Source organism: Ailuropoda melanoleuca, chromosome 6 (assembly GCF_002007445.2).
Source record: "Ailuropoda melanoleuca isolate Jingjing chromosome 6, ASM200744v2, whole genome shotgun sequence".
NCBI classification, from domain to species: domain Eukaryota; kingdom Metazoa; phylum Chordata; class Mammalia; order Carnivora; family Ursidae; genus Ailuropoda; species Ailuropoda melanoleuca.
The window spans coordinates 88,320,228-88,341,404 of NC_048223.1; the positions used below are offsets into that span (position 1 = coordinate 88,320,228).

General features: G+C 51.1%; 1 protein-coding gene and 1 non-coding gene across 2 annotated transcripts; one reads left to right on the plus strand and one right to left on the minus strand.

The window, feature by feature from the left end:
* Positions 1-1,184: 1,184 nt before the first annotated feature.
* LOC117802839 lies at positions 1,185-1,288 on the plus strand. The gene has a single exon (XR_004626360.1). It is a non-coding gene; the product is annotated as a U6 spliceosomal RNA (small nuclear RNA).
* Positions 1,289-3,478: 2,190 nt separating this feature from the next.
* On the minus strand, positions 3,479-12,643 carry RBP3 (retinol binding protein 3). The gene is made up of 4 exons (XM_002930073.3): positions 9,596-12,643; positions 7,193-7,383; positions 5,312-5,454; positions 3,479-3,873 (listed from the first exon to the last, which is right to left on the minus strand). The coding sequence occupies exons 1-4, from the start codon at positions 12,641-12,643 to the stop codon at positions 3,479-3,481; spliced, it is 3,777 nt and encodes a 1,258-aa protein (XP_002930119.1).
* Between the last annotated feature and the right edge of the window lie 8,534 nt (positions 12,644-21,177).

The following is a 21,177-nucleotide window of genomic DNA, read 5'->3' on the forward strand; positions in this document are numbered from 1 at the left end:
TCATACTGGGACATCAAGAGCTCAAGGGGCCCATAGTCTTGGAGCAGAGGCTGCTAGGCAGCTGTGGGTCACCTGGCTCTGCCATCGGAAGAGAGGCCTGGTGGGATTTTGTTTTCCTTTTCCTTTTTCTCCATATTTCTGTCTCTAAGTAGGTAACAATGCAAGAAAACCAGCTCAGGAATACTGACACTCTCTTTAGTCTGAACAGGACCCCTTTGGTCTCCTCCTCCCACTTCAGGCCCTCTTTCCAGACCACGCCCAGGGCCTTTTCATGATATGGTAGAAACATCAGGGTCTTTGTAGCCAGACAGATGGGGCTTCCAAGCTCACCTGTCCCCTAGCCCAGCTGTACCAGACAGTACAGTTTGTTTAAAAAAAAAAAAGTCTGTGGTTGATGGAAGCGGAAAAGGATATCTTGAGAGGAGCCTGGCCTGCACCCAGCATTGGATAGGCAGGCTGAGGGTTTGGGGTGGACAGTGGGCAGGAAAAATGAGCTACTCAGCAGGACCTCAGCCATGGTCCAGCAGGGGGACGGCCTCTGGAGGACGTTGCTGTCCCCCACGCTGAGCGGGGGCATGACTCCGCTATCCTGCACACTAGGCATGTGGCCACTGCTGCTGCCCAGCTCCCACTTGCTTAAACATTCAACCTGCTTAAACATATGAAATATTCTGCACAGGGACCTCTGATTGGCCCAGGAAGGACCTCGTGCCCATACCCTGCTGGCCAGGGAGCTGGGAAAGTGAACTTCTGGTGTGTCCCCCTTGATGGTGGGGAAATGGTGTCAGATGACATTGGCTGGACACTGGATTAGCTCATTTGGTCTTCATAGCCCTGAAGGTGCTATTATGTCTCTCTCATTGTACAGATGAGAAAAACTGAGTCCCGAAGAGGTGAAGCAACTTGCCCAGGGTTGTGCAGCTGGGAAGTGGCTGGCCTGACCTTTCCCCCGGGGCCAGGTTCAGGACGGAACTGGGCTCCCAAACACCTCACTGCTCTTAGTGAGTCCGTTTCCCACAGGTTCAAATGGGGAGTTGGTCTCTGAACATTCAAAGGGGGTGCATGTGTTGGGTGGCCTAAAGGAGGACACATGTCCATTGTGCTACCCGTGTGCCCTGCTGTGAATTATTGAGCTTAACTAAGTGTCAGCTGACTCCTGCGGAAATGGTAAGAATGGTTGCCCAGTGCTCGTTTCGGCAGCGCATATACACAAATCACGGCGATACAGAGATTAGCATGGTCCCTGCGCAAGGGTGACACACAAATTTGTTATGTGTTCTATTAAAAATAAATGGTTGTCCACACTGTGAGGCTCAGAAGAGAACTATGTATGTCAATCACCCTGAGAGCTGCGCACCGCTTCCCCTATTTAAGACCCATGGAGATCTGTGCCATCGGCAGATCCCCAGCACCAGCCTGACACCTTAAACAAGATCAACTGTCAGTACATGTCAGTTGTGTAAATCAAGGAAATCCAGATAATATCAAAAATAAGCAATTACTAGTAATCACTAAGGTATGGTTGGTGACTCAAGATATAATTTGTTTTATTTATTTCATTTTTGGAATAATGACTGCTGCATTTGAAAATTATGACCTATGCTACTTATAAGGATTTAAGAAAAAGAGAAAAGTATAAAGAAAAAAACGTTAAAATATTACCCCTGATTCTACCTCCTAGAGGAACCATTGTTTGGTTTAGGTGGTCCATCAGATAGCTGTGTGTGGGGAGGGGTGGGAAGGAGGAGGGAGGAGAGAGAACCCCTAGAATGTAAGCATGTAGGGGCATCACACATCTGCCTGGATGTTAATAGGTCTAATGAAGAAAAGGGTGAGATCCCAGCATCTGTGCTACTGATAACATTTAATCATGCACTTGATCTTAGTTGAATTTAGCAGAAGGAAGAAGAACTGGAAGGCCTTCCATTAGAGCTTTCCTATTTAGACAGGGTAGGTTCAAGGTTTTCCAGGTGGCGAAATCCCTAGATATTAGTGGTGACCCAGGGGCGTGCTCAGACTCCACAGCTCTCTGGAACCTGGGGAGGAAGCTGGTGAAGTCAGGGTTGTTTAGCGAAGTTAGCCTGGTGCCCTGGGGGATGTCGCCTGTGGCAGCACCCAGGTGGACTCACCAGACAGCAAGGCCAGACGGCACCACGACTTCATCCTCACTCAGGCATCTTGGAGCCGGGGCTCTGAGAGCACTAACTGGCGGCTGTGGATGTCCCCACTATTCCAGCTTTATCCCCATCATGACTTTGGGCAGGATCCTGGAAGTCTCTCACTTTAGGGTCCCTGGTGATTTCCAGCAAAGTAAGGTTGCTTGGCTTCCAGGGCCAGACAGGGGCCTTATTCCTCCTGAGCTCCCCATCTCCTCCTGGGGCTTGCTCGGTTCTGGAGGAGGTCTTGGGGTCTGCCAGCTTCTCACCCTGTTAGCAGTGGGCTTGGTTGACGGAGCCAGCACAGTGATTGGCTGTACTAGGCCAAGAAGGGCGGGCACCCAGTCCACCATCCAGGGGCACTCTCCCCTCAAGTTGCAACTCTGCATGTCCAAATGGTGCATGGCCCTAGAGGTCACTTTTGAGTCCCTGGCAGAAGCTGTAGAACAAGGTCATGGGAGCAACATGTGAAGGGAAGAGAGACTTGCCGTATAGAATTGGATTGGGAGAATTCTAAGTGGAACTGGTCCTGTCTTCAAGTGTCTAAGGGCTGCCACCTGGACGAAAACAGACTTGCGGCCAGACACTCATGTGTGGTCCTTGGGCACCAGGTGCTGTGCTAAGTGGCGGGCAGTAGGAGACGAGGATGGCCGTTGCCCCGGAGAAGCATGATGGGGACAGAAACAATCCCAGGGAAGGAGGGAGAGGTGTTTTAATGGGGAAGATGTAGATGCAGGGAGGGCAGAATGGGGACAGTGTGCTGGGGAAGTGGGGGTCCCTGGCCTCTGGGCCTGCGCTGTCCCACATGGGATCCACCAGCTGCATGTGGCCACCAAGGACGGGACGTTGTGTGAGGAAGGGGATGCGCTCTAAGTGCGGACTACATACCAGATCTCAAAGGCTCCCTGCAAAAACATCTCATTCATAATAATTTTTATACTGCTGAAATGGTACTACTGGGGATATAGTCAGTTAAATAAATTACACTATGAAAAGAAATTTCACCTATTTCTTTTTACTACTAGAAAATGTCAAGTGGCGCATGTGCCCGTATCTGCTGCTCGCGTTGTAACTCTATTGGACAGGGCTGCTCTAAGACCAGGGGTCGGCAATTAAGAAGCATGGGTGGGGGTGCCTCTGGACTTCACCTCCCCCAAAAAACTACTATGGAGGGGGTTGCCTCTGAGGGGTGAACTCCCTGTCCCTAGATGCTCAAACAGAGATGTTGGCAGTGGTGAAGAGACTACTGGATGAACTCCAAGGGTACCTCCAACTCTAACTCTACTGGAGCCCAGTGGGCCCCTTTGCTGCCCCTCAGGGCCTCAGGCAGGACCACGGGCTGGAGTGCCCTTGCCATGTGGCCCGGGGGTCCCGTCCACCCCAGGGCTCCGCCTTGCCCTCAGCAGAGTGTGCTGGAGCATCTCCTTGGCTCTGGTGAGGGCTGCCTCAGCCGGCACAGCCACGTGGGGCACCACGCCCACCCCTTCCCAGGAGCTGCCATCCGTGGCCCCCACCGAACGGGCCGTGGGGATGGTGATGTAGAGATGGGTGTCATCTACGTGGTAGGTTTGCGGTGGCTGGCAGCCTCCACTGGTCACCTCCCCGATGACCAGTGCCCGGCCCAGCCTCTTCATGATGTAGGTAAATTCCTCTGCGGCACCGGCTGTCAGGGCGCTGGTTAGAATGGCCACGTTCTTCTTGGAGCCGTAGCGTTCACCTGGAAGATAGAAGGTCCTTGAAGATGGCGAGTCCAGTCAGCACCCTGGGGCACCTGCCTTCTCCATACTCTCTGGACCCGCAAAGAGGAAGGCCTGGAATTTATTTCTGTGGCCTTGTGTCCACATGCAAATCACTCCTTCCTGAGCTCCAGTTCTGCTTCTGTGAAATAGACACCAGACTGTGCGCCCAAAAAAAGGATGTGCTTCCTCTTCATGCGTAATTAGAATACCTAACCTGACCAGTCTCACTTTTCACTTGGGGCTCCAGGAACAGACAAACGTGTGACTTCACGGCCAATGACCCTCTAGGACAGCGATCTCCAATAGGAATGCAACGTGTGCCAGAATGTGAGCCTCAATGTCACTGCAGGTTTTCTAGGAGTCCCATTGAACAAGTGAAAAGAAACAGATGAAATGAATCCTAATAATGTTTTATTTAACTCAATATAGCTGGGAAATGTAATCAATAAAATTACTGAGATATTTTACATCCTTATTTTTCCATAAAAAGTCTTCCAAATCTGGTGTGCACGTTCCACTTTCCACATCTCTGTTCATATGAGCCCCGTTTCAATGCTCAGTGGCCACATGTGGCCTGTAGCTTCCAGGTTAGACACCACAATTCTAGGACCCCGTGATCTGCAGATATGAATCTATTTGTACCTCTTGGTTTTGAATGTCTGTTTGAATTTACAACTCACCTGGTTCTAATTTTTATTTATATTTTGCAATATGTTTGAATGTATGTCTTGAAGCTCTGCTCAAATCCTCGTATGATAAGGAAGTGTACAAGTGCTAATCGTGGGGTGACCTTCTGGTCATACATGCCCCCCACCGTTGGTCCCCCAGCCCGTTTTTGGATGGGAGTGTAGGTTCCTTGGTTTGTCATGCTGAGCAAGCGAGTCGGAGTGAGTCTGTCACCCACAATGGGGCTGTGAGAGCCCTGGGCCTGCACTTGCTCCTCTGACTGCTGCTCTGGGCCCAGGGCCACGAACTTTCTTCAAGCAAGTATGCTGAGCTGCTGCTGGGAGCTCAGGCAGGATGGGTGCTAGGCACCCTGTGGGATTTGGCGAGGGGTAGGGAGATCCTTCTAGTTCTGCATTTGTCTTGTAGGCTGATGGTTGTAGTGGCGAGAATGAAGGGCATTTTGGTTTTCGACAAGCCAGTGTTCAAATTCTGGCTCTTTCACTTACTAGCTGGGTGATGTTAGATATGATACTCAACCTAGTTAAGATTCATTTTTCTCCTCTAGAAATTAAGTATAATGGTAGCATTTTGCAGGGATTAAGGATCACATGTAAAAGCACACTGCATAGGACAGGGTCTTTGTATTCCCATTTACTATTACTTTTCCCTGAACCCAAGCTATCTTCCCTTTCCCCAATTTTCAAGAAGCTTCTAGAATGAGAACAGAAAAGGGAAGGCTTTTACACACACCTGCGAGCCGGGAGTGGGTCCAGAGCTCACTGACAGAGTCATTAGGCCGGCTGTAGATTTTGTCCAACAGAATTGGAGGGCCTTCATCGAAGAAGTAGGAGCACAGGGCAGAGATGGAGGAGGTAGGGCCGCCAATGTTGAACCTGAGGGAAGGGAAGTAGGAGCCATTGTGGGGGAGTTCACAGGGAGGCCCTCAGTTCCCCTCTGGGAGCCTGGGACCTTTGCCCTGAGGAGGACACCAATTCCAGGCAGCCTCAGTGTCCCATCCTAGTGCCCCATCTTCCTCCTGCAGAATTCCTTGGTTGGCATTTCCCAGCATACAAGTCTCTTGAGAACAAGAGACTTTGTGGTCAAATTTGTGTAGAAAATATTGAATGCCATACCTGCCCCTTCTGATCACATATTAATACATTATGTGATACATATTGTATAAATTACATTAAAGGCTCTGACAAGTCCTGCAGTCATGAAATTGTTGATAAATTTTCCCCACTTACTGACCATGGACTGCTCTCCTGCACCCCTGCTGCCTGTGAGGACACTGCCTTCCCCAGGTGCATTCTTCATAATTCCACAAAACCTACTGGACATTTTTGTTGGGGTGTTCTTATGGGGCACTTAGTGTAGCAGAGTGCTTAGAATTGTGGAACTACATTGGGTGGGGTGGGGGGCGAGTGGAGGGGAGAGCCTGCGCCTGTCCTAGGACATGCCCAGCTGGGTGAACTCCTTGGGCCCCTATCTCCTTATTTGTGAGCAAGAAGTGTGGACTGGTGATATGTGAAGAGTCTCTTCTGGTTGATGGTCTAGGATGGCCTGACTGGGTTTAGGGCCTGTGACCTCAGCGTCTGAACCTCCTCAAACCTCTGGTTGGAAGGGTCTTTAAGCAAAGCACAGCTATAGGCTGAGCCACTTCCTCTTTTACAAATGTGGCCACACAGTTAAGCAGAAAGGGACTTGGCATGGGCATCATCTGCATGTTCAGTAAGTGTTTGAAGGATAAAATCTTCAGGGGTAAGACAGGAGCCCTCAAGCACGAGTTCTGGACACACACACACACACACACACACACACGACACACACACACCTAGAGCCCTGGGAGATGTTTCTTCTTCCAGGGAGAACAAGCCTCTGAGATCCGGAGCCCCCTAACGACGACCTAGAACCACGGCTGAGCTGTCGGCCATGACTTGGCTGATTCTGGCAGCTTCTCTCCTGCAGCTGGGGGGTGGGCGTTCTGCCTCCTGGGGGAGCAGCCTGCCTCTCCCTGTGCCCACAGAGGGTGCCCAGGGGAGTCACGGAGGCCTGGGCCTGGTCGCTGCAAGCGAGAGGGTGATCTCCTATCCCCTCCAGGAGGGAGGTCTCTAGCTGAAAGCCTCCCTCCAACAGTCATTTTGTGATTCACAGAATTCTTTTTGCAACAATAGTGGCTAATCTGCAAATTCTCTCTGGGACCCTGGCTTTCTAAGTCTCATGACCAGAGTGGTCATGGCATGATTTTCTATGACATGAGAGGCACAATTGCAGGTGTTGGCCTAGCTGTCTCAAACATGATTGATCGTCAGAATCACCTGGGATGATGCCTTTCAAGTACACAGATGACGAGGCCTCACCCCTGGAGCTCTGGATTCAGTAGGGTGGCATTGGGGCGCGGGAAACTGTTCTTCATGTCTCCCTTTCCCTCTCTCTCCACTGAATCCTATGACCAGGCAAGTTTGGGAGCCAAAGAGTAGCCCAGTGATTCTCAGCCTGGAATGAACATTGGGACCATGTGAGGACCTTAAAAAGTCCACCAGTGCTAGGGCTCCCTGTAACCGATGAATCCAGAACCCCCAGGGCCAGAGATCTCTGCCTACCCCTCCCCTCTCTCCCGGGACCACTGACCTCATGTCGATGATCATGGCGTCCGTGTGCACGATCTTCTTCCAGACGTGCTCCACTAGCAGCTCTGACACCTGGGTGAGCAGCTCACAGTCCCCAAACATGTCAAACCTCAGGTAGCCAAGGTTGTCCTCAAACACATTAGTATGAAAGGAGAACTTGATCAGGTCCTCAAAGACTTCAGGGGAAGGAATCTGAAAGATTGGGTGGGTGGTCCAGCTCAGTGTCAGCAAAGGAGCAGATTTGACATCTCAAGCAAGGGGGCACCATAGTTTCCCTTTATATGTGAAAGATACTGAGGGATAGGAGGGGACTAACATATCTGAAGGAGGTAGCAGGTGCCAGGACCTTTTACAGTAGAGCATCTAGGAGCTTATGTGGTTGGTGGGCCTGGGATGTGGACCCAAGTTTGCTAGGATGTGGTTGGCAGACTCCTTACGGAGAACATTCATGTGTGCCAACCCCACACCACGGGCCATGGTGTAGTCTCCACTCTGACTCCTCTCCCTCTCTCCCCACTGACCTCACCAGACCTTCCTAATGTCTCTGAGCTCATCTTCCTCTCCTTCCCTGGGGCAGGGAGGGAAGACATTAGCTAGGTACTGGGTCTCTAAGTCTTTAGCAGGGGTCTGGCCCTGTGCTGAGCACATTGCAGCCCTTACTATCACCCTCAGGGCACCCTTTAGCATCCCTGTCCTTTAAATGAGGAAACTGAAGCACAGAGTGATTAAGTAACTTGCCCAAGGTCACACAGCCAGTAAGTGGTGGAGCCAGAAGCTGAATCCACATGTGACTCCAAACCATGAACCCTGGCTACACTGGAAAGGAGTGAGTCCTTGATTTGGAATCTGGTGGCCCTGTGAGCCTAGCACAGTGCTGGCACATACAAAGCTCCCCCAATATGCCTTGTGCCTCCTCTTCTCTCTGCAAGACTGCTAGAAGGATGCAGGCTCTGTGGGCTGGAATGAGAGCAAGCAGTGTTCAGGGCCACCTGCTTTGCCCTCAGTCACAAGCTCTTTGGCCATCGGCCACTCTCCTCTGCACCCCTCTGGGCTTCCGTTTCCTTTTTTGAAAAACGGGGATAACAATTCTGCAGTAGATGCTTCTGGTGCCCTTAACCGTCCTCTGACTCTGGTTGCAGCTGGCCCTGGCTGCCAGGGCCTGTCTCCGGCACCCTGTGCCTTTCCGCCCTCTCCTTCAGGACCTTCTCCAAGCTGCCAATGAAGGACAGGAGCTGCCGGGTCCCATCTGCAGATGAACAGCTCTGGGAGGCATTCCCCACACTTGCTAGGGTCCCACTGGAATCTTCAGAAGCAATGTCCTCAATAACGCACCCACCCGTCCCCACCTGTCCGCTTTCCTCCTTCCCTCCTTCCCACTCTCTCTGCTCCTTCACTCCGGCTTTAGAGACCGCCTCCCCCGTGAACCGCCTGCACCCAAGACCTGCTTTCCAGGAAACCCGAGACAAATGCTGCCCTGCCTACTGGTGACTAGGCAGTGAAATGATGGATGAGAAACCAGGGGGAGAGATGTCGTAAATGCTGCTTTTTGATGAAGCTCCTAGCTGATGGGAGTGCTTTGTGAACCCTTGGCTTATCTGGGCCACGGGTCTGGAGAACATTTTCCTCAACCTCCTAGCAGCAGAATTCCTCAACCATGAAACCTTTTCAGTGTTTCCCCAAAGGTCACTGCTGGCTTCAAATAAACTGACCACAGTACCCTGCTCAGAATTTCCCAGCCAGCAGGCCCTCGGATCCGAGTCCACTCTCACTGAGTGAGCTTCCGGAAGCAGGGGAGCTACAATGACATGTGCGGTGGGAGGGGAGGAGCAGGCAAGGGGGGCCTCACCACTGCCGTGGTTCTCTGGGCTGCGCGCTGGCACCCCTCGCCACGCCCCAGCCCGGGTCCGGGCTCCATGCTTTAGCTCTGAGGCAACCGTGAGGCCGAGACTTCTGCCTGCTTCTCCCTCCCCACCCCCTCAACTCATTCACACAAACTGCCGCCCCCTGAGGCGGGCAGGTGGGAGAATGAACATAAGCCCCATGTTGCCAGAGGAGGGAACCGTCATGACTTCTCATGACCTGACCTTTTCCTCACCATTGACTATAAGAAGTGCTGCAAACATTGGCCTTCCACCCCGCTGAACTCCTTCTCTACCAGAGGTTTCCAAACTGAGCTCCTGTGGCTCCAGTGTTCTACGGAGGTGCTCAGGGACCTCATGGACGCGAGAAGGGGAAGGGATGACAGGAGGAGAGGAAGGAAAAGATGGGACTAGTGAGAACTTAAACACAGAAGCAAGTCTGGAGGCCACTGTCTTGCACCATGCACAGAGCCCAGCGTGGTGGGCAGACAAGTGGTCGGCTCATTCCTGGGACAGGGCTAGGCTAAGTGTCCCTTGTATCTCACCTGCATGGGCACAATCCCAGGAATGCGGTCCTTGGCATCCTCGGGGATATGGGCTGTCTTCAGGTGTGGGTCTCCGGACAGCATCTGCAGATCAGCCCCCAGCATCTCAGCCAGGGCGCCTTCTGAGGTCACCCTGGAATAGCGGCTCTGCAGACGGCTCAGCTTGGCAGCCATCTTGGCCCCCAGTTCCGGGGAGGCATAGTTGTCGGCTACCAGTTTCCCGGTTGTCTGCAGCACGGTGGGCACCTTGGCACGCAGGGCCACTATGTCCCGGGCTGTGGAGAGGGCCTCGCTCATGGGCACAGTGATGTCCGGCTCCACCCCAGCCAGGTCCCAGGCCTCGCCTGTGCTGGCACTCAGGGCCATCTGCGTGGGCATGGAGGCGTATAAGGGGCTGCTGCCCACCTGGTAGATGCCCACAGAGAGTGCCCCTCCAGCTGTGGGCTCCCCAATGACTGTGGCCCGCTGCAGGTCCTGCATGGTGTGAGCGAAAGCTTCGGCCGCCGACCCGCTGATGTGGCTCAGCAGGATGTAGAGGTCCTTGTGGGGGCCGTAGCGTTGGCCGGCCACCTGGGGCAGGGTCCACACCTCCGTGACCCTCGAGGTGGCCCTGTCGAAGACAGAGTAGAGGTGCTGGCGGGGCTCTGCCTCAAAGAAGTAGGAGCAGAGCAGCGGCACAGCGGTGGAGTAGCTCCCAGGGTTGTACCGCAGGTCGACGACCAGCGCGCCCGTGTCCACCAGCCCTTGCCACACCAGCTGCACCAGCTGTGGCCCGATGGCCTTCACTGTCTCCAGCTCAGCCATGGCGTCGAAACGCAGGTAGCCCAGTCGGCCAGGCAGCACCTCTGTTTTAAACAGGGCTTCAATGAGGTAGGAGACCTCCTCTGGGGAGGGGATAATGGGGGGTGGCGGGGGTACCTCCTCGGCCACCATCTCACCAGGGCTGTGGAACACCAGCAGACGGTGGTCCCCAGACATCTCCTGCAGGTCGGCCGTGAGCTGGGAGGCTAGTGACTCCAGGTCCACAGCTGTGCGGTAGGCCCCCTGGGCCAGCTTGGCTCGCAGCAGGGCACTGGTCTGTCCGATGACCTCTGGCCGCGCGTAGTGCGCCTCCACCAGGTGCCCCGTGCCCTCCACCAAGGCCTCCAGGCTGCGGTGGAACTCCAGCACCTCTTGGGCCCTGTCCAGGGCCTCCTCGGCCAGCACGATGGCATCGGGCACCACGCCACCCCCCAGCCAGCACTCGCCGTGGTTGTCGATGAAGGTGAGTACGGGCACCGTGAGCACCAGGTCCCCCTCGGGTGTCTCCAGCAGGGGCACCGTGCGAGTGTGCAGCAGGCTGCCCGCGGTGATCTCGCCCACCAGCGTGGCCCAGCCCAGCGACTGCATGAGGAAGGCCAGCTCCTCGGCGGCCGTGGCGGTGCGGTGGCTGGTAAGCAGGTACACTCCGCGCTGGGTGGGGTAGCGTTGGCCCAGCAGTTCCATGCGGCTGAAGTGTTCCTGTGTGACGTTGGTGCGGCGGTCATAGGTGGTGAAGAGGCGCACGGAGCCAGCGTCGGGGCCCTGGAAGTAAGAGAGCAGCAGGGGCACGGCAGAGGATGGCCCCCCAGGGTTCTGGCGCAGGTCCACAATGAGGTGCTCCGTGTCCTGCAGGGGCTCCCACACCTGGCGCACAATGTGCGGGCTCAGCACCTCCAGCACCGAGGCGTCGGCACAGCTGTCAAAGCGGAGGTAGCCCACGTTGCCTGGCAGCACGGACACCTGGAACATAGAGTCCACCAGGGCCCGCCGGGCAGCCTCATCCCCGGGCACTGTGGGGACCACCTCCGGAAGGTCGTCGTCTCCGATCTCGGGCCCGGCAGAGCTTTCCTTGGGCCTGACGGCCCGCACCAGGAGCCTGGGGTCCTCTGACGCAGTCTGTAGGCCAGCGTTGAGCTTCGTGACCAGGTCCTCCTGGGAGACCACCGCAGAGAAGTCCGTGTTGGCCAGGTGGTGCAGCAGGGTGGGCACGCGGTCCACCAGCGTGTAGTAGGCCTGCAGGGCCTCCTGCAGGCGCCGCACTACCTCTGGCAGGGCCCGGCGCAGAGTGAGGATGGCCAGGGCTTTCTCGAGGGCCTGCTCGGCTGGTGTCCCCACACAGGGCAGCACCCCGCTGCCCTCCCATGTCTGGCTGCCCCCTCCCAGGGGCCCTAGGGACCGGGACACGGGCACGGTGAGGAAGAAGTCGGACTGGCCTATCCTCAGTTTCTGGAGGTCCAGGGCACCCCCCACAGTCCGCTCACCCACCACGATGGCCCTGCGCATCTGTTTGAGGATGTAAGTGATGTCCTCAGCCACGCCCCCTGTGTGGCCGCTGGTGAGGACCACCACATCTTTGTCGGCACTGTACCTTTCTCCTAGGACCCGGGGCAGGGTCCAGATCTCAGTGGTCGTGTTGGAGGGGCGGTCGTAGATGGTATCCACGTGCAGGACCGTGTTCCCGGGGTGCAGGTAGGAGATGACGTAGGGGATGCCGGAAATGCGGCCCCCAGTGCAGTGCCGGAGGTCCAGTACCAAGGCAGAGGTGCTCATGAGCTTCCTCCAGACGCTGGCCACCAGGAAGCCCCCCAGCTTGCTCACCACTTCCTGGCCTGGGATGTCGTCCACACGCAGGTAGCCCACATTGCCCTCCAGAACCTCATGGCGGATACCCTTCTGCAACTGGGCAAGCTGTTCCTCTTGCGTGAGGTTGGTGAGTGCTGGGGCTTGCCGGGGAGCCTCGAGGGTGCTGGGCTCATATGAGATGACAAGGCGAGGGTCGTTCAAGGAGCTCTGCACCCCAGTGGTCAGCACATGGGCCAGAGTCTGAGGGTCTGAGATGGCGAGGATCTCACGACTCTTGGTGGCCTGCTCGATGGCTTCCTGCATCCCCATCAGGTTCTCTGGGAAGCAGTAGTTATCCAGGAGGACCTTGGCCATATCCAGCACCAGGCTTGGCTGGAACAAGTGCGTGGGGCCGGCCAGGCCACAGAGCAGCGTGGACAAGATCAGGGCCCATTTTCTCGTCATGGGGATCCAGCAGGAGAGCTGACTCCTGCACAAAAGCTCCCTTGACTGTGTGTAAGGCCACGGCACGGCCCTGTGTGGCCACCTTCCTCCCTCGTCCTTCTCAGCGGGTGGACAGAAGGTCTGGGGCTAAAGTCGGGAGTTGGGGTGTGGCTTCCAGCTCCAGTAAGCCTTTAATCCTGTCTAATTCAAGTGCATCAGCCCTGGGGACCGGGGAGCAGGGGCCGAAGTGGTTTGACCCAGAAGGTACGTGGGATCTCGTCTTGCTGTGCCGCCTCTGTGTTCAGTAACCTGAATGACCACCATGTGAATTCCTGCCACATGCCAGGCACTGTGCTGCACGCTTCACAAGGTGACAGTTTTCACCAGAGCCTTGCAAGATAGAGCTATTAACCTGCTGTCAGTAGCATTTCCCCACCACACCGAGTGAGCCATGTCTCTGGAATTAGGTAGAAGTTATTGGAGGCCTGGCTCTGTGACTCTCTACTCTGCGGCCTAAGGGAAGTATCTTACTTGTTGTGTAGATTAAGCAAGAAACTATGTGTAGTAGGGAGGGCACGTATTGCATGGTGCACTGGGTGTTATACGCAACTAATGAAGCATCAAGCTTTGCATCGGAATCTGGGGATGTACTCTATGGTGATTAACACAATATAATAAAATAAAATTAAAAAAAAAATAAAAAAAAAATAAAAATATTTCACATAAAAAAAAAAAAAGAAACTATGTGTAAAGCATCTCATGGTTTTAGGCAAGAAGGGAGCATTCCATTACTGGTAAGTTCTCCGTGGTGGAAATGATCTCTGCTGTACGGCTGAAGAAATAGAGCTCAGTAGCTCACTGCAGCCCATCATTTTAGGTGGGGGGCAAAGGGACATTGAGAAGAAGTCGGGGGGGGGGCTGCAGTCAGCTCAGACAGTGCAGAGGCTGAGTCAGAGGCTGCCGTCCACTTCAGGGCTGGACGTTGATTTCTATGTCTTGCTAATGCATCCAGGGAATTGGAGTGGGCCCCCCAACACCTTTTAAACAGTAAGAATACAATGTCTGGACCTCAGTGCGGTGTGTGGTGAATGGCTCGGTGTCCACCTTCCAGACACCACAGGATCAGTGAATCCAGGTCAGGTGAGGTTCTCTCTGTGACCTAACAAGTGGCCATGCTCCCGGCTAAAGAAGACCCCTGCTGGTTGAGGGCTCGGTCTGGGGCCCGCTCTTTGCAGGGAGAACCCAGTTGTAGACCCTGGGTCTCTGTGGTCCCAGATCTCACAGGCATCCGGATTGTTCCCCCACCTGCACAGAGCACACAGGCCTGTGTCGGGTGAACAGCTCGACTCAAAGGCTCCCTCCCAGCTCCTGCTCCTTCACATGGAAGTGACACGCTTGCAGCTGACTTGCCGCAGATCTCCAAGAATACCTGCCACAGAGCCTAGACTGTAGAACCCCTGCTTTGTCTCCGCATCTCTCTGGGGGTGGTACTTATAGGTTTAACAGACAACCACAGCCAGAGAGCGCATGGCCGGAGAGCACGCTGGGAGAGCGGCCTGACTCCCCTCTTCTCACTTTGCCCCGTTAGCAGCAGCACACACTCCTTGGGTCATGCGGGCAGCAGGCCGGTGCACACATGTGCCTCAGCAGGGGGCTGGGGAGCTGTTCCCAGGGACGGGGGGCTTCCCCAGCACCCTTGAGAGCCACAATCCGCTCTCTGGAAACCATTATCTGAGGATGTTTACCAAGTGGTTTATGAAGGCCGAAGAGGTCAATTAGCTAAAACAAACATATTTTTAGCTCATTAGGATTTGTTTAATGCCCAAGTGACATATGGTCATATCAGTCCACTGTTCGCAGCCAATGAGGTGAGCCCGATTTATTATAACAATAAGGCTGCCTTAGTCCGCAGTGGGAAGACTGGGCCTTCCACTCTGCCTCTACTTGGGGAATCACATGTCAGACACTGCCATCCTGGGCCTCCGAGGCCACTTCTCCGTCGTTGCTTGAGCTCAGGCAAAGCCCCCAGACCAGGAAGGGCAGAGGATAAAGATGACCAGGAAAAGTCCTTCTTTGGGGAAAGTGCCTCTCCTGGACTCTTCTTAAAATGCAGTCTCTATATGTGGAACACAAGGAATATCACGGAGGACATTAGGAGAAGGAAGGGGAAAATGAAGGGGGTGGAAATCAGAGGGGGAGACGAACCGTGATTGACTATGGACTCTGGGAAACAATCTGAGGGTTTCAGAGGGGAGGGGGGGGATTGGGCTAGGCCAGTGATGGGCATTAAGGAGGGCACGTATTGCATGGAGCACTGGGTGTTATACCTTCAAAATGAAGCACGGAGCACTACATCAAAAACTAAGGATGTACTGTATGGTGACTAACATAACATAATATAAAAAAAAAAAATGCAGTCTCAGGATGGGATCCCTGAAGCCGTTGCTGGGTGCCAATTTGTGGAGATGGATGCCCCAGAGCCTCGCAGAGGATGTGGAAAAAATAATGAGGGTCCATTGCAAGTCACCAGGGGGGTGGAGTCAGTGCCTGCAAGGAGACGTGATGTGTCCTCCTGTGGGTGTGGCCCCAAGCCCAGGGGGAGAAAACTCTGTCCCCGGACTTCGTCTTTCCCTCAATGTTCTTTATAGACATTTTCAAGCAGTACAGCAAATATCCATGTCCTTAGATTTTAACATTGACATTTTATTACCCTTTCTTTATCTCAACTGTGTCTCTCTGACTCTCTAAACCTCAAACCAGCATATTTTTTGGATCCATTTCAAAAAGCAAGTTGAATCCTGTCTTTATTTTATTTTGATCCTTTTTCTTTTTACTTTTTTTCTTTTTACTTTTTTAAATATAAGGGTAAAACATACTCATTTTTACAAGTTAAATAATTCATTAATGTGTGAACAATCTTTTTCCAAAGCCATTCCAATCCAGCCAATAACAATGTGTATTATGCATACAGAAATGACATTTCATGTGGGGCCGTCCTCACTTTTCTCTGGATTCATACATGAACGCACATATGTAGGATATGTATTGTCTAGTCATCTATGGATGCCCATCCATCCATCCATCCACCCATTTAGTGTCATCTACATACACATTGTGTCCATACTGTGTATACATGGTAATTTGCCTTTTGTTTTACTTACTTAAGCATTTAGCAGAAACAACCCTCACTGTTAAAACATATACATAAAGTTCATCCTTTTAATGACTGCATTGTAGTCTTTGATAATTTACTGAGCTGTTCTCCCACTGAGAGATATTTTAAGTTGTTTCTGGTTTTGCTTCTATAAACAATATCGTTATAAATGTTCTTGAACACATGTTCTTAAGGACTAGTATTTCTTGTTTCTGTAAATTCTCAAAACTGAGCTCGTTGAATCGGAGAGTATGTGCACATGTTCACTTATTTTCTTTCTCATATTTCAGTAACTTTTAAATTATCTAATGTGTATTTTGTTTTTTTAAACAACTTAATTGATGTGTAACTGACATACATCGAACTGACCATATTTGAAGTGTACAATCTGGTGAGCTTTGACATGTGTATTCTCCTAGGGAACTATCACCCAGATCAAGATAATGTATATTGCCCTCACCCTCAAATTTTTCTCATGCCTCATTGCTATCCAAACCCCCTTACGTCTCCATCTTCAGGCAAACACTGATCTGCCTTCTGACACCATTGTGGATTAGTTTTCATTTTCCAGAATTTCAGATGGAATTTTACCACATGTACTGGTTTTTTCTTCCTGTCTTCCTTTACACGGCATAATGATTTTGAGACTCCCCTCTGTTGTTGAGTGCACATTAATTTATTCATTTCATTGCTGAGTAGTATTCCACGGCATAGATAAACCACAATCTGTTATCCACTCACAGGTTGATGGACCATGTATAACTCCTACAAATGGAGCTGCAGTGAATGTGGAAGTATAGGTCTCTGTGTGGATATACGGTTTTATTTTCACTAGGACAGGAATGTATGTTTAGCATTTTAAGAAATAACCCATTTTCAAAATTTAAATTTATACCAGCAGCATATGAGACTTCCAATTCCTCCACATCAATGCCAGGAATCGGTATGTACAGTCAGACTTTAATTTTGGCTCTTCTAATGGATATAGAGTGGCTTCTCATCGACTTTAGTTGACATTTCCTTGATGACTAATGGTGTTGAGCATCTTTTAATATATTTATTGGCCATTTGTATATATTCCAAGATGAAATATCTGTTTAGATCTTTTGCACATTTGTTGGGGCTGATGGGGATGTCTAGGAGTGGAATTGCTGGGTCATGCGGTAATTCTCTTTAACTTTTTGAGGAACTGCCAAACTGTTTTCCATGCAGCTGCACCATTTTGCATTCCTGCCAGCGCGTATGATGGTTTTGATTTCTCCACATCCTCGTCAACACTCGTTATCATCTGGCTTTTTGATACTAGCCATCCCAGTGAGTGTGAATTAGCTTTGATTTGCATTTCCCTAGTGACTAGGAATGCCAACTATTTTTTCATGTGCTTATTGGCCATTTGCATATCCTCCCTAGTAAACTGTCTATTCAGGTTCTTTGTCCCATTTTTAAATTAGGTCATTTGTCCCTTTATTACTGAGTTATAAGCATTATTTGTATGTCCTAGGTACAAGTCCCTTATTAGATATATGATTTGCAAGTATTCCCTTCTATTCCATGGGTTATCTTTTCACTTTCTTGATGGTGTCCTTGAAGTACAAATTTTTTTTTAATTTTGGGGTGTCTGGGTGGGTGTTAAGTGTCCAAGTCTTGGTTTCAGCTCAGGTCATGATCTCAGGGTCTTGAGAACGAGCCCCATGTCAGGCTCTGTGCTGGGCATGGAGCCTGCTTAAAAGATGCTCCCTCTCCCTCTCCTTCTGCCCCTTCCTGCCTCCCTGATCCCACATGCACACTCTCTTTCTCTTATTTACTTTTTTTAATTTTGATGATGACCAGTTTACCTAGTTTTTCTTTTGTTGCTCTTGCTTTCGATGTCACACCTAGGAATCCTTTGCCAAACCCAAGGTCATGAAGACTTATCTTTATGTTTTCTTTAAGAGTTTTATAGTTTTAGCTCCTGTATTTAGGTCTTTGATCCATACTGAGTCAATCTTTGTGTATGATGTGAGGTAGGGGTACAACTTTATTCTTTTGCTTGTGAAAATCCAGTAGTCCCAGTGCTTTCTGATTTGATCTTCAGTAGTGGACCCAGGGAACAAGATACAGAGACACATGATGATAGATAGATAGATAGATAGATAGATAGATAGATAGATAGACAGATACATAGATAGATAAAAAAGATGATTTATTTTTAAGGAATTAGCTGGCTCACACAATTGTGCAGGATCGCGAGTCTGGAATTTGTAGTGTGAGCCCCAGCAGGCTAGAAACTCAGGCATGATTTCTATGTTGCAGTCTTGAGGCAGAATTTCTTTTTCCTCGGGAAACCTCAGTCTTTCTTCTTAAGGCCTTCAACTCATTGGATGAGACCTATTCACATTATAGAGGATAATCTCCTTTACCTTAAGTCATCTGATAGTAAATGTCAATCACATTCACAAATACCTTCACAGCAACATCTAAACTAGTGTTTGACTAAACAGCTTGGTACCAAGCTTTCTTGAGATAAAAATTAAACATCACAGGCAATATTGTTCCCATTTTATGGGTGAAGAAACTGAGTCCTGGAGAGGTCAGAATTCTTCTTCAAGGGCACAATAAGTAGCCAAGTGAAAACCTGAACTGAAAACTAGCTCCAAAAAGGCATTCAGTCCTCACATCCACACGAGGCCTTTCTGTATGCTCTGAGAATAGTCTAGACTCAGAAAACACTTGATTATTCTGCAAATGGGTTCCAGAAAAATATAATTTCATTGACTACAAATTCATTCAAATGACTTGAATTTCTCTAAAACATAAATTCCTCCTCCTATTATCCCTGAATTTTTAGCCCCAACAGTGCCCTACGTCTCACCAAATGTGAAGTTAGACGCAGACTTTCACAGCCCACTCTCTCCAGATGTCCAGAATGGCTTGGGCTCCCTCCTCCATCTGCTCTGCCATGGCCTCTAAGAACCGTGCTTGGGTTAGCACGGCCTCTCCTCTTTGGTGACCCTGTGAGTTTGCTTCATCATCTTCCATCCTCAGCCTTTAATAACGTACTGTGTTGTCCTCTTTCCTCAGGACTTGGAGCCCAGAGCATGGGCTAGGCTAACTAGTGAGGATGGCCCATCTCTGCTGGGCTTTGTGCGTGTATGCGTGTGTACATGGATACGTGTGTGTATGCACACAGGTATGTGTGCACATTTGTGTGCTCATATTCGTGTGCATTTGAGATCACACTGTTTTGAGCCTATACTCCCTGCTTAGGAGAATTCTCAGCTCTCCAGACTGACTGCATGGCCTGAGAACAAGCATGAAGCTGGTCCACACGAGTCCAGTCCACAAGGCCACCAAGGCAGGACCATGTACTGTATTGCTTTTCTATGGCTCCTGTTACAAGTGACCACAAACTGGGTGACTTAAAACAAACAAAACTTACCCCCTATCAGTTGTGGAGGTCAGAAGTCTGACGTAAAGGTGTTGAGAGGGCCACATTCCCTCTGGGGTCTCTAGGGGACAATGTGTTCTTCACCTTTTCCAGTATTCGGTGGCTGCACCATTCCAGTCTCTGTCTCTGTGGTCACGCTGCCTCCTCCTCTTTTGTCAATCCTCTTCCTTATCTCATAGAATACACACGATTGCATTTCGGGCCCCCCTGGATAATCCAGAGTACGGTCCTCCTCTCAAAATCCTTCATCACATCTTTTGCCACTAAGATGATAGTCACTCTTTGTGCCATATAAGGCCACACTCATGGGTTCTGGGGATTAGGTCGTGGCCATCTTTTGAGGTCCATACCCACCACAGGGCCAAGCCAGGCTTGAGATCCTGTTAAATGATGCCAACAGCCCTTATGCCCTGTGTCCTCTGGGTCCCAGACAAAGTGTCTCACTGAAGTCCCAGAAGGTCTCTTTGAAGGACGCTTCTCCCTTCCATCCTCTATTGATCCTGGCTGCTGCTGTCTCCTGGGTGATGCCACTTGCCTCCTCCAAATCCCCTGTATTTTTACATTTAGGTTCAGTCTCTCCAAACAAATGATGCTTATTGAAGACAAAAATGATCAGAGGCAGAACATGGGAAGTGAAGAATTTAGAAGCAGCTCACATTCTGACTTAATGGCAACACAGTTAACAAGAACGAGGGTCATTGTTGCCTATAGCTGGAGGGTTTGCAGATCTAATGAGCAAATTCGTAGTCTGAAGAAAGAATGCTTGATGGATCTTCATGGAGACTGACTAACAGTGTTATGGGCATGCATTCCCTCCCTGGGTGGTCTGGCAGAACAAGAAACTTCTAATGTGGGAATCCCCTTGGGGGGCTGGAAGCTGGTTCTTCTGCCTGTGTCTGCAATTTCAGACCAACAGATTTTTTTCCAGTGTAGACGACATGCTCTGTGTAATCCATCGTGCATCTTAGGAGGGCCCCAGCAATGCCCCTGGACAGACTGCGTAGGGTAGTAACTCTCACAGGCCCTTCCCCTCTGGGATTCTGGGTTGGTGGGTGGCCCCGGGGCCCCACCCTCGGGGCCAGCTGTGCTGGGCTACGGGACACGCATTTGGCATTTAGCTGGTAAGTCGGGACATACCCTTGTTTCAGTTTTTTCTCAGCTTCCACTGCTTCTCACTATCTATGTGGTCCGTATCTGTCAGTAGCTTCCCACGTAGAATGCTCTTCATTGATGCTGGCTCACAATTTCCAAGAGAGGAGGTCTTGGTCAAATACATTGTTAGAGTCTTGCCATGTCTTTTCAATACCTCTTCAAGGGAACAAGCTGTGGCAGGTTATCCTGCTGTTCTGTGTGTGTGACAGCTTCTCCCAGGGGCACTGAAACACTGCCCTGCACAGTCCCGGGTCCCTGTGCAGAACCCCCTGTACCCACATGCCAGCCCCTGAGCAGCTGCCTGGCCGGAGCTTTGTCCAGCAGAGGAAGAAGAGGCCAGCATTGACACGGAAAGCCCTGAAAGCTCTGGGAGGTGGGGCCCAGCATGGCCTCCAGAATGTGAGCATGACCCCAGTCCTGAGATGGCCACAGAGCTCACACACTCCCTGTCCAGCTCTGCAGACCCAGGAATGCTCTCTGGGTCCTTCAGGGAGGTTGCACCTCGGATGTCAGATTTTAACCACCCCAAACCCACACCCTCAACACCGTTTTATTCACTGCCTTTCTTGTTCCTGTGTATGTATCTTTTAAAAAAAACAAATCACAAAAGTAAGAAAAAAAAAGACTGTTATGGATAAAGCAAGATGTCTTTTTGATATTCCTTACTTTCCTGTTTTTTGCCATATGTCCTCCTCATCCTTTTATAAACTACTTCCGTGAGTGTCTGCATGTCCCTCGGTGGGTTTTTATTGACTTACCTAGCATCACACTGCACATCTCACTCTGCAGCTTGCTCTTTTCAACCGCATAATTTTTTTTTTT